This window comes from Puma concolor, chromosome E1 (assembly GCF_028749965.1).
Source record: "Puma concolor isolate L17-30 chromosome E1, mPumCon1.1.hap2, whole genome shotgun sequence".
NCBI classification, from domain to species: domain Eukaryota; kingdom Metazoa; phylum Chordata; class Mammalia; order Carnivora; family Felidae; genus Puma; species Puma concolor.
The window spans coordinates 20,649,265-20,662,079 of record NC_141680.1 but is presented as its reverse complement, the minus strand read 5'-3'; the positions used below and the strand labels follow the sequence as shown (position 1 = coordinate 20,662,079).

The following is a 12,815-nucleotide window of genomic DNA, read 5'->3' as shown; positions in this document are numbered from 1 at the left end:
TGATGAATAAAAGTTAGAACTCATCTAAAATACATCTAGGAGGCACCTGGGTGGCTCAGTGAGTTAAGCTTCTGACTTCAGCTCACGTCATGATCTCATGGTTTGTGAGTTTGAGCCCCACATGGGGCTCTCTGCTGTCAGGGCAGACCTGCTTGGGATCCTATGTGCCCCCCCCCCAACTCCACCCCTCTCCCCCTTAAAAACAAACATTAAAAAAATAAATAAAATACATCTATAATTCTTCTGAAATCATGCCTGACCTTAAATTAAATGTGAAAAATAAGCATTTTTGAAACTGTTTTGTGCCTTATAAATCAGGTATTCTAGAAAAAAATGATACTCTCCAATGCTTCAAGCATTTTCCTTCCCAACTAATATATGGAGAACACTTAGAACTTCAGAAAAGAAACAAAACTTTACCTAATAGGGCTCTCTGAATCAGAAGAGACTGTTATTAATTCTGCCGTATATAAGCTATGCTTTTCTGGTAAGGTGGCTGCTTTTGGAGTGGAAGCCTTTATTGGACTATCATCTTCAGAATCAGTACTTCTAATGACCATTGCAGTAGGGGTGCTGCTGGTTCTTACAGATCTTCTGCTTGACCTGGGTGTGGAAACATTTTCCAGACTGTCTTCGGTTTCGGTTTTACAATGTATGACCTTATCATTAGTGGGTACGCTGGTTTTTCTTGAAGACTTCTTGTTATACGGAGAGGAAATCTTTAGAGGGTCTTCCCCAACAAGATTTTCACTGCTAAATAATGTGTTTTTGAAAACTTCCGTTTTCTTTTGTCTTAAACTCCTTCTAAGCCTATTTTGACTCTGTTTACCCTTAAAGGAAAAAGTTGTTCCTTTCTTTTGAGTATTTCCCTGTCTACTTTCACCTGGAGTAGCACCAGTATCTAACATCTTCTTACCCTTTTTCTTCAGCTTTTTACTTTTCTCTTTAGGAAAAGTTCCTTTGTCAGTATGTGACTGTGAATTGCCATAATTTGAAATCATTTGAATATTAACATTGTCCATGATTTTTTTAGAATTACCGTCTCTTCCTTCATCATTCAAAGATTTTTCATTGAGCTCTTTCTGCTTATCGGAAGACTTTCGCACTCCATTTTTAAGCGCATCCGATGCTGGCTGCCTAAACGCTTTCATAAACTGTTGTCTTTCTTCTAGAGTGCATTTCGGCTTTGAGGCTTCGGAACTTCCAGCTTCCAACACTGCCAACTCTAATTCTTCCTCCTGTATGACAACGTTCGATTTTCTTTTCTGAACAGTCTGTTCATTCTCAGGATCTGACAGGCTATTTTCTGTTTCCAACTGCTTTTGTTTCAAAAAAATTGAAGGTATTTTCCGGGTCTTTTTGGGGGGAATAGGGTGAACCTGTGCAAGAACGGTAACTGTCTTGGAGCGTATGTGTTGGGAAATGTCACAGGTTTCTGGGTCACTCATACTACCGCTTTTGACTAGATCTTCAACAGTTTCAGAAGGAATACAAATCGCCACTGTAGAGTCTGGTAGGTCTACTTTATTTTCCTTGTGACTTTTCAAAAATTCCTCGTAGGAGACAGTTATTGTCCTATCCTTTAAGCGGGCTGGTTTAGCTATATCACCCCTAGAGTCTGCACAGTCTGCAGGACTGTCCATCTCATCAGCTAGGGAAGGCACTCTCTCCTTCCTGTCTTTACCATCTTTTTGAAGGAGACTTATTTCTTCTGCCAATGGTAAGCTTTCAGACAGATCTATTATATCTCTGTGCTTCCTTTTCCTCATTTTTTTGCAATCATTTTTTGTGATTCCTTGCTTAGGATTTACTCTCTTGGAGCTTTTTATGGAGGTCCTAGTGCTTGACTGTTTTTTGATATCTTGAATACTTTCTGCAAGTACCTCTACACGTTTCTTGCAGAGTGAAACAGAAGTACTACTTTCCACAAAATCATTATTTAGACTGGAGTCTTCTTTGCTATTGTCACTGTTAATTTCAATTGGAGATTCATTTTCAGCTTTAATATTATTTAGTCGATGAGATAAATTAACTCTCTTTCCTCTCTTCTTGAACTCTATATGTGAGAACACTCCCAACGGTGTTTTACAGTCTTTGCCACTGTCAGCAGGCAATGGTGGCAATGATTTTATCTTGCACTCTTTTGCTGATTGTGTTTTCTCATTTGTGGGGGACGTCTTTCTAAAATAATTCAGAATATTACTGGATTTGGGTGGAGAGAACACACTGTCTCCAGTCTTCCCTGTTGGTGATAAATATTTTGTAATTGTTTTGCAGGAAGATCTGTCATCATCTTTCCTTCGCTTTTTGCACGCCTATCAATTTAAAAGAAAAAGAAAGCACTTACGTCAAGCAAGATAATACAAAACATAAATTTTAAACATGGATCTAATATTTTACCTAATTGGATAAAAAAAGGAAGGCTCCCTTAGGTAACAAACATGATATATATTAGAAAAAAGAGGGGTCTCTGAGTGCCTCAGTCAGTTAAGCAAATGACTTGAGCTCAGGTCATGATCTCGGGGTTCGGGAGGTGACAGCTCCGAGCCAGGAGCCTGTTTCGGATTCTGTGTCTCCCTCTCTCTCTGCCCCTCCCCCATTTGCATTCTCTCCCTCTCTCTCTCAAAAATAAACAACAACAAAAAAATGTTTTAAAGCAAAAAGAGCTTTAAAATTAAACCTACATTCAAATCTCAATGTTACGTCACAAGCCATACACTTATAATTTGTGTATTTTACTTTATATATATACTTGAAAAAAAGTTTCAAGGCCACTAACTTATGTACAAATGTGTTAATTTCCATTGGTCTCTATTTACAACCTTTGAATACTAGCACCTACTCCACAAAATTTATAATGAACACCATACATGAAAATATATGAAGTCTGCATGGTAGAACCTCTACAAATATTAACTCCATTCCCTTTTCACTTTTTTAGTTAAAAACAAATTATCCTATCTCTAAGAAACATGCACACAGTGAACAAACCTAGCATCCCAAAATTTACTAATCAAGTAAAAATTTTGAAGGACACTTACCACAAATAAAATTTTCCAATGTTTTAATGTGTTTTTTTTATTTATTTATTTATTTATTTATTTATTTATTTATTTATTTATTTATTTTTGAGAGAGAGAGAGAGAGAGAGAGAGAGAGACCACCCATGCACACATACTCTCAAAAAATAAATAAACAAGGGGCTCCTGGGTGGCTCAGTCGGTTAAATGTCCGACTTCGGCTCGAGTCATGATCTCGCGGTCTGTGAGTTTGAGCCCCGCGTCAGGCTCTGTGCCGACAGCTCAGAGCCTGGAGCCTGTTTCAGATTCTGTGTCTCCCTCTCTCTCTAACCCTCCCCCGTTCATGCTCTGTCTCTCTCTGTCTCAAAAATAAATAAACGTTAAAAAAAAATTAAAAAATAAAAAATAAATAAACTTAAAAAAAAATCTTGGGGCATCTGGGTGGCTTAGTCACTTAAGCATCCAACTTGGGTTCAGGTCATGATCTCACTGTTTGTGGATTCGAGCCCTGCATTGGGCTCTGTGCTGACAGCTCAGAGCCTGGAGCCTGCTTCAGATTCTGTGTCTTCCTCTCTCTCTCTGTCCCTCCCCACCGCCCTTGCAAAAATAAACATTAAAAATAAATTAATTTATCAAATAAAATCTTAAAAAATTAAGTAATGAATGGGGAATTATACTTCTAGAAAATTAAAAGGTATCATAAAGCAGGGGCGCCTGGATGGCTCAGTCGGTTGATCTCACACTTCATGGGTTCCAGCCCCACATCAGGCTCTGTGCCAACAGCTCAGAGCCTAGATCCTGCTTTGAATTCTGTGTCTCCTTCTCTCTCTACTCCTCCCCTGCTTGTGCTCTCTCTCTCTCTCAAAAATAAATTAACATTAAGGGGGAAAAAAAAGGTATCACAAAGCTATCATCATTGAAAGCATTAAAAGCTAGGCTGGAACCTGGCTGGTTCAGTCAGTGGAGCATGCAACTTTTGCTCTTGGGGTTGTGAGCTTGAGCCCCACATTTGGTGTAGAGATTACTAAAACAAACAAAAGAAAGAAAGAAAGAAAGAAAGAAAGAAAGAAAGAAAGAAAGAAAGAAAGAAAGAAAGAAAATAAAGGCAGGGGGGGGCCTGGGCAGCTCAATCGGTTAAGCATCTGACTCCTGATTTTGGCTCAAGTCAGGATCTCTTGGTCTGTGTGGCCAAGTCCCACATCAGGCTCTGTGCTGACAGTGTGGAGCCTGCTTGGGATTCTCTCTCTCTCCCCCCCCCCCCCTCTGCCCCTCCCCTCCTTGAGCCTGCTCTTTCTTTGTCTCAAAATAAGTAAATAAACATTAAAAAAAAAAAAAAAAGAGGAAGAGAGGCACCTGGGTGGCTCAGTCGGTTGACTGTCCGATATCGGCTCAGGTCATGATCTCATGGTTTGTGAGTTCAAGCCCCAAGACAGGCTCTGTGCTGACAGCTCACAGCCTGGAGCCTGCTTCGGATTCTGTGTCTCCCTCTCTCTGCCCCTCCCCTACTCGCGCTCTCTCTCTCAAAAAATTTATAAAAATTTTTTAGGGGCACCTGGGTGGCTCAGTCGATTAAGCGTCTGACTTTGGCTCAGGTTATAATCGCTCACTTTGTAAGTTCGGGCCCAGAGTCAGGCTCTGTGCTGACAGCTCAGAGCCTGGATCTGCTTCGGATTCTGTCTCCCTCTGTCTCTGCCCTTTCCCCACTAGAATTCTATCTCTCAAAAATAAACTTAGAAAAATCTTTTTTAAATTTTTTTAAATAAAAAAGAAAACCAGAAAAATAAATAAGTATATATTTAAGAACTTGGTACATGAGAACAGTAGTATTCAAGCTAGTGAGCAAAGAAGTACTTAATAAATGGTATTGGGACAAATTTCTAACCATTTGGATGACTACGAGGCAAAATAAATTACAGATGAAAATTCTGTATGTTAAAATGAGATGGTAAATGCATTAGGAGAAAATGCTAATGAGTTATCAGTATTATTATATTACCATGAGATCGTATCAAAGGCACTATGCCATAGGCTCTGGAGTCAGGCAGATCTAAGTTCAAGTGCTGGCTCTGGTATCTACTAGCATGGGACCTTAAGCATATTACTTTTAACTTTCTAATTATACAGGCAATGATACCTCAGCACAGGGTTGATATTAAGCAAAATAATGTGTACAAGGCCCTCACCCTTGCAATACTAAACAGTAAGTATCATTGCTATGAAATAGGCTAAGCAGGGCACCAAAAGCAGAAACTGTAACGAAAAGGTTGATAAACCGACCACACAAAAATCAAGAACTGTCTCATTCAAGTACCAAAAGTCCTTCTTCACATCGGAGAAAGCTGAGCAACTCCCTTGATTTAGCAGACAAATATCAGCGTAACAGCTACCAGCAAGTAGACAAAAGTTATTCAATTCCAAAAAATAAGGGAGAGTCCTAGTTAAATAAGCATACATCTTGGCGCACTTCAAGGACACCAGTGTGCCTATTTCAGAACGCTAGCTTGAGATGCTACTCCAATACTTCATGGCTTTAGAGTATCTATATAACGACTGCTTACTGCATTTCACTGAAATTTGGTGAATACGTAAGAATAACAGCATTCCACGCTGGGACTCCTAACTGCAATATTTTAAGCTCTGGAACCATGAGAAACCGATTTTTTTTAAAAATTACTTTGACTCCCGTAATGGCAATCTAAGCAGTCATCTTCCAATAGGTAAATGGATACACTACTGGAACTTAAAGATTCTTTCCAACGCTAAAGTTCTGATTCCTTACCATGAACCCAGACTTGATCCTGGGATCCTCTGCGACATTTCACAAGTCCAAAACATCAAGTTCCACCAACATCTCAGGACCTGGGGACCGGTCGAGGTATCTTTTAAATCCTGACTTTCCTGGCCTCGCAATCATCTCACAATCTCGATGTTTGTTCAGTCCCTATCACTTTAGGAAGCGACACACTCCAGCAATTGTTGCACACAATGTCACTGCTATGGGGCCTCACCAGGTCCCTCCTCTCCCCTCCCGGATCCAAAGTTGGGATCACCTTTCACCCACCTCCTACAGACGGAGATTCTCTAGCTCACCTCAATCTCGTAGTCCTTCACCGGAGGGGGAGCAGCCGCCGCCGCCATGGCCAGGACCCCCACCATGCTCCCTGCTTCCCGGAATGCCGGCTCCTAGGGCGTTGAGCGGCCGGGCCCCGCCAGCCTAAAGGCCATGGAGGCGGCCGGCCCCCGAAGAGGCAGCAGCCGGGCTGTGGGGTCCGTCCCGGACTCCCCCCGCGCCCACCCGCCCGGAGCGGTCGCGGAGGCTGGGCCCAGCTCAGCCGAGTCGAACGCGGGAAGGGGCGGTAAGAAAGCGCGGGCAGCGAGGACCCCGGGGCGCGGCCGGCGAGCGCAGGGGGCCCTCGACACAGGCGCCCCCAGGCTAAGCGCCCGGGACCGCGACCCCGGCCGGGAAAGCAGGCCGAACGCAGACCCGACCCGCGGGCTTCGGAGGGAATTCTTGTCAATTGGGTTTTCGCGCCGTCTGGAGCGCATGGGGCGGAGCTTAGGATTGCTTCTAGAGGCTGGGCGGACGGTAAGCAGAGAGGGCCAAAATACTTCTCGGACGAAACTGCAGGAGGCGGGATTGGTTTTACCAAGGGATTTCAGACTAGCGGGGCTTCTCCTGCCCAGTTTCACGGATGAGGACGTGATTTGACTAAAGTCCGTCGGTGACAGAATTAAAACTGTAGACTTTTTTTTTTTTTTAATTTTTTTTTCAACGTTTTTATTTTTATTTTTGGAACAGAGAGACACAGAGCATGAACGGGGGAGGGGCAGAGAGAGAGGGAGACACAGAATCGGAAACAGGCTCCAGGCTCTGAGCCATCAGCCCAGAGCCTGACGCAGGGCTCGAACTCACGGACCGCGAGATCGTGACCTGGCTGAAGTCGGACGCTTAACCGACTGCGCCACCCAGGCGCCCCAAAACTGTAGACTTTTGATGCCCTAGGCTAGCCCCTTGCAAAAAGTGGAAATTCAAGGGCGCCTGGGTGGCTCAGTGGGTTAAACGTCTGATTTCCTCTCTGGTCATGATCTCTCTGTTGGTGTGTTCGAGCCCCACTTCGGGTTCTGCGCTGACAGCTCAGAGCCTGGAGCTTGCTTGGGATTCTGTGTCTCCCTATGTCTCTGCCCCTCCCCCGCTCACGCTCTGATCTCTCTGTCTCTCAAAAATGAATAAATGTTAAAAATAAATAAAAGTGGAAATTCAAGGGGCGCCTGGGAGGCTCAATCAGTTAAGCAACCCACTGGATTTCGGCTAAGGTCATGGTCTTGGAGTCCATGGGTTCCAACCCCGCCTCTGGCTCTGCGCTGTCAGCTCTGAGCCTACTTGGGATTCTCCGTCTCCCTCTCTCTCTCTCTGCCCCTCCCCTGCTGGTGCGCTCTCAGGAATTAAATAAATAAATAAATAAATAAACAAATATTTTTAAAAATCTTAAAGAAAATTCTGTCTCTTCCCCTCCCTTTCTCTCAAATTAAAAAAAAATAAAGTGGAAATTCAAAAAAATAAAGTGGAAATTCAAAAAATACAGAAAAGGAAATAATTGATTACATTCCACCCCCATGGAATAAAATGTTATTTTGGCAAGCGTCTTACCCCGAAATACACATACAGGATCTGAGATTTTGACTTTTTCCCCTAAACTGAGCAAAAGGGGGCATTGTTTCCCACGGATTTCTTCCTCCCCGGCAGCCAGGAGCCCAACATCATGGCCTCAGCTGGTTGGAGTGCATGCCAGTTGTTCCAGGGGTTTGCTGGTTTGTAGTGATGATAATCTCATACTTCATTTGCATTCTTTTCACGGATTTGTTTAGCTTTGACTTTTTTTTTCCACATGAGTTTATTGTTGCAGTGATATAGACATAGAGTATGTTTATTTTGTTTGAGTGCATACTTTTAACTGCATGGTGTGTAAGAACTGAGTAGGTCAGGTAAAAGGATATACCACATAATAACGGGAAGCCACCTTGTTGCATTTGGCTATGCAAACTGATTTTAACTACGGATGTAACTGTGTCCATCTGAATACCATAAAGATGGTATTGCTATTGTTTTCACAGCATAAAGGGTGCAAATTTCTCCAATGAAATTGGAGGTAATTATTTTTTTCTTTTAAAACTGTTAGCCAAGGGGCGCCTGGGTGGTTCAATCAGCTGATCATCCGACTTCAGCTCAGGTCATGATCTCACGGTGCATAAGTTCCAGCCCTGCATCAGGCTCTATGAGGACAACCCAGAGCCTGGAGCCTGCCTCAGATTCTGTGTCCCCCTCTCTCTCTGCCCCTCCTTGCTCTCTCACTGTGTCTCTCTCTTTCTCTCTCTCTCTCTCAAAAATAAAAAAAGACTAAAAAATTTTTTAAATAAAAAAATAAAACTGTTAGCCCAGAATAAGGTTTTTCTAAAATAGATACTGTTTTGTTGATCTGGTTTTTGTTTTTTGTTTTTTTCCCTCACTGTAGAGTAAGAACACTGCCCAAGGAGAAGGAGAAGGAAGAGGAGGGGGGAGGAGAAACAAATGAGAAAATTACAGAGAAAACTGAAAGTCTCCTTGACTTCTATCCCCAAATTCAATCTCCACCTCTTGGCCCAGTGGTAGTCATTATTACCTGTTTGGTGGGTAGCACTGCACACTTTTTATATTTGTATGTATATCCATAGAAAATGCTTTACTATTGTTTTTATTTACATAAACAGTAATACTGTAAATATCACTCAGCAATCTGCTTTTTTCATTCATCATTGTTTTCAAGAGCTATCCATGATACATGTAGATCTGATTCACTCCCTTTCATTCTTGAGCATTCTGTCCAATTATATACATTTTATTTATCCATTCCCTTAGTGATGAACATTTGTCACCAGTTTTCTGTCTCAGTGAGTCAGTGAACACTCTTGTCTATGTCTCCTTGAACATGTGTAATGTTTCTCTAGAAGACACATCTAGAAGTGGAATTGCGGGGTTATATGCTATATATCTCCATGACTATTTATTCTCTAAATTTCTAAGTATTTAAACTGCATTGTTTTGTTAAGCATTTGCACTGAGTTTATTTTGAGATATGTAGTTCTTCTTAAGGAGCTCATGGCATTTATACGTTTTAAATTAAATAAGCTCTAACATATGCATAGCAATTAAGTATTTACAATGTGCTCATGTGGTTTTTTATCATCTTCCCCATCTAGCTAACTGCTACTTTTAAGAATTATTATTAACCCGGGGCGCCTGGGTGGCTCAGTCGGTTGAGCGTCCGACTTCAGCCCGGGTCACGATCTCGCGGTCCGTGAGTTTGAGCCCCGCGTCAGGCTCTGGGCTGATGGCTCAGAGCCTGGAGCCTGCTTCCAATTCTGTGTCTCCCTCTCTCTCTGCCCCTCCCCCGTTCATGCTCTGTCTCTCTCTGTCTCAAGAATAAATAAACGTTAAAAAAAATTTTTAAAAAAGAATTATTATTAACCCTTATATTTATCAAAAGTAATGCCTGTGCTTGGTTAAGAAATGTCAGAGAGCATTATAAAACTTACTATCAAAAAAGACCTAATTTCTTTCTTTCTTTTCTTTTTTGAAAGTTTACTTACTTACTTTGAGCATGCTCAGGGGAGGGGCAGAGAGAATCCCAAGCAAGCTCTGTGCTGTCAGCAGCACAGAGCCCCATGTGGGGTTCAATCTCATAAAGCATTAGATCATGACCTTAGCCAAAACCAAGAGCTGCGCATTTAACTGAGTGAGCTACCCCTCTTTTTTTTTTTTTTTTTAACGTTTATTTATTCTTGAGAACATGAGCTGGGGAGGGGCAGAGGGAGAGGGAGACATGGAATCCAAAGCAGCTTCCAGGCTCTGAGCTATCAGCACAGAACCTGACACAGGAATCGAACCCATGAACCTGAGATCATGACCTGAGCTGAAGTCGGAGGCTTAACCAACTGAGCCACCCAGGTACCCCTCCCCCTTTTCTTTTTAAGTGGACTCTATGACTAATGTGGGGCTTGAACTTACCACCCTGAGATTAAGAGTCACATGATCTACTGACTGAGCCAGCCTAAGAAAGAGCTGATTTCCATTTCATAACCTGGTGTAATTTCCCAAAGGCAGCCACTTTCAAAAGTCTTCTAGCACTATAAATATCTCATTTTTATTTTTTAAATATTTTTTAATGTTTTATTTATTTTTTGGAAGAGAGAATGTAAGCAGAGAAGGGACAGAGAGAGAGAGAGAGAGAGAGAGAGAGAGGGAGAGAGAGAGAGGGACAGAGGATCCGAAGTGGGCTTTGTGCTAACAGGCTGACAGCTGTGAATCAGACGTGGGGCTTGAACTCACCAACCTCGAGATCATGACCTGAGGTAAAGTCAGTCGCTCAACCAACTGAGCCACCCAGGTGCCCCTAGATATCTCCTTATTTTTAAATACAGTAATATGCTTATACAGATATTTCTTGATTTAACTATTTTATTTTATTTCATTTGATTTTTTTGTTAATTTTTTTAATGTTTATTTAAAAAAAATTTTTTTTAACGTTTATTTATTTTTGGGACAGAGAGAGACAGAGCATGAACGGGGGAGGGTCACAGAGAGAGGGAGACACAGAATCCGAAACAGGCTCCAGGCTCTGAGCTGTCAGCACAGAGCCGGACACGGGGCTTGAACCCACGGACTGTGAGATCATGACCTAAGCCGAAGTCGGACGCTTAACCGACCGAGCCACTCAGGCGCCCCAATGTTTATTTATTTTTGAGAGAGAGAGAGAGAGAGAGAGAGAGACAGAGAGAGAGAGAGAGAGAGACAGAGCGCAAGCAGGGGAGGGGCAGAGAGAGAGGGAGACATAGAATCCCAAGCAGGCTCCAGGCTCTGAGCTGTCAGCCCAGAGCCCGACGCGGGGCTTGAACCCACGGACCGTGAGATCATGACCTGAGCCGAAGTCGGACGCTTAACCGACCGAGCCACCCAGGCGCCCCAATGTTTATTTATTTTTGAGAGAGAGAGAGACAGAGCGCAAGCAGGGGAGGGGCAGAGAGAGAGGGAGACATAGAATCCCAAGCAGGCTCCAGGCTCTGAGCCAGCAGCACAGAGCCTGACATGGGGCTTGAACTCACAAACGGTGAGATAGTGACCTGAGCTGAAGTCGGACGTCCAAGCGACTGAGCCACCCAGGCGCCCCTTGATTTAACAATTTTAAACAGTATTCATTAAGGGGCGCCTGGGTGGCGCAGTCGGTTGAGCGTCCGACTTCAGCCAGGTCACGATCTCGCGCTCCGTGAGTTCGAGCCCCGCGTCAGGCTCTGGGCTGATGGCTCAGAGCCTGGAGCCTGTTTCCGATTCCGTGTCTCCCTCTCTCTCTGCCCCTCCCCCGTTCATGCTCTGTCTCTCTCTGTCCCAAAAATAAATAAATGTTGAAAAAAAAAAATTTAAACAGTATTCATTAATGTCCTTTTTTTCTGGTTAAAGATTTAATTCTCATGTAACACTACCCTCCAATATAGTTTTTATTTTAAATTTTTATTTAACTTCTAGTCAGTTAACATACAGTGCAATATTGGTTTCAGGAGTAGAATTCAGTGATTTGTCACTTACATACAACACCCAGTGCTCATCACAAGTGTGCTCCTTAATACTGATCACCTGTCTAGCTCATCCCCCACCCACCTCCCCTCCACCAACCCTCAGTTTGTTCTCTATTGTTAAGAATCCCTTATGGTTTACCGGGTGCCTGGCTGGCTCAGTCAGAGCCATGTGACTCTCCTTTTATTATTATTTTTTTAAGTTTATTTATTTATTTTGAGAGAGGGAGAAAGAAAGAGAGTGCAGAAGGGGCAGAGAGACAGGGAGGGAGAGGGAGAATCCCAAGCAGGCTCTGCATCCTGTGTGCAGAGCCCAATGTGGGGCTCAAGCCCACAAACCGGGAGATCATGCCCTGAGCCAAAACCAAGAGTTGAATGCTTAACTGATGGGGTCACCCAGGTGCCCCTATAGAGCATGTGACTCTTGATCTCAGAGTTGTGAGTTCGAGCCCCACTTTGGGGGCACAGTTTACTTAAAAAAAAAAAGTTATTTAAAAAAAAAAAAACTAGTTCAGAGATATTTACAAAGTGTTTAGCCAAGTCTCTTGTTAGCTTCTGTGCTTTTTTGCAATGTTACATTGTAGTCAGTACATGGAAAGACCGTGAAAGATGTCATTTTCTCCCCAGTATTCTATCTCCTTCCCTTGATAACCATTACTGTTGTTATTCTGAGGTATACACTTGTCCCACTTGGTCAATTCCATCCTTGGTTCTGGATCCTTTGAAACTAATCTGCATAATTCCACCTCCTGGCCAGTTACCATTTCAAAGGTGGGCATGTGTTGGGGTGCCTGGGTGGCTCATTTGGCTGTCTGACTTCCGCTCAGGTCATGATCTCACGGTTCAGGAGCTCGAGCCCTGCATCGGGTTCTGTGTCTCCCTCTCTCTCTGCCCCTCCCCCGCTCACGTTTTGTCTCTCAAAAATGAATAAACATTAAAGAAAAATTTCAAAGGTGGGCATGTGACCAAGTGTAGGCCAACGTAGGATTGTTACATTCCAAGAGATCTTCTGGGTGCTTCTGGGAGATAAGCAAATTTGGACTACTGATATAGCACAGAAAGGGGTCCTTTCCCTCCTTCCAGAAGGTGGGTAAGATTAAAATAAGGTAATGGTACCTTACCAATGGCAGAAAAAGAGTTGGGAAGTTTGATCTTTGAATCAGACTAACGCTAAAGCCTTTTGAGTTACACCAC

At 43.0% G+C, this 12,815-nt stretch overlaps 1 protein-coding gene and 1 long non-coding RNA gene across 4 annotated transcripts in view; one reads left to right on the top strand and one right to left on the bottom strand.

The window, feature by feature from the left end:
• Window positions 1–6,581, bottom strand: part of ATAD5 (ATPase family AAA domain containing 5) — a 47,877-nt gene extending 41,296 nt beyond the window's left edge. The window contains exons 1-2 of one of the 3 annotated variants that reach the window (XM_086686566.1): window positions 6,111–6,581; window positions 421–2,315 (exon numbers count right to left, since the gene is read on the bottom strand). In XM_086686566.1, coding sequence (XP_086542692.1) covers window positions 421–2,315; window positions 6,111–6,176 — 1,961 coding nt within the window. In that variant the 5' untranslated portion in view covers window positions 6,177–6,581. Of the gene's footprint in view, window positions 1–420; window positions 2,316–5,799; window positions 6,007–6,110 lie in introns of those variants that run through there. The other 2 variants (XM_086686565.1, XM_086686568.1) reach the window with 2 other exon arrangements.
• Window positions 6,582–6,633: 52 nt separating this feature from the next.
• Window positions 6,634–8,782, top strand: LOC147574187 (uncharacterized). Its single transcript, XR_015243984.1, has 2 exons — window positions 6,634–6,720; window positions 8,531–8,782. It is a non-coding gene; the product is annotated as an uncharacterized LOC147574187 (long non-coding RNA).
• Window positions 8,783–12,815: the final 4,033 nt, after the last annotated feature.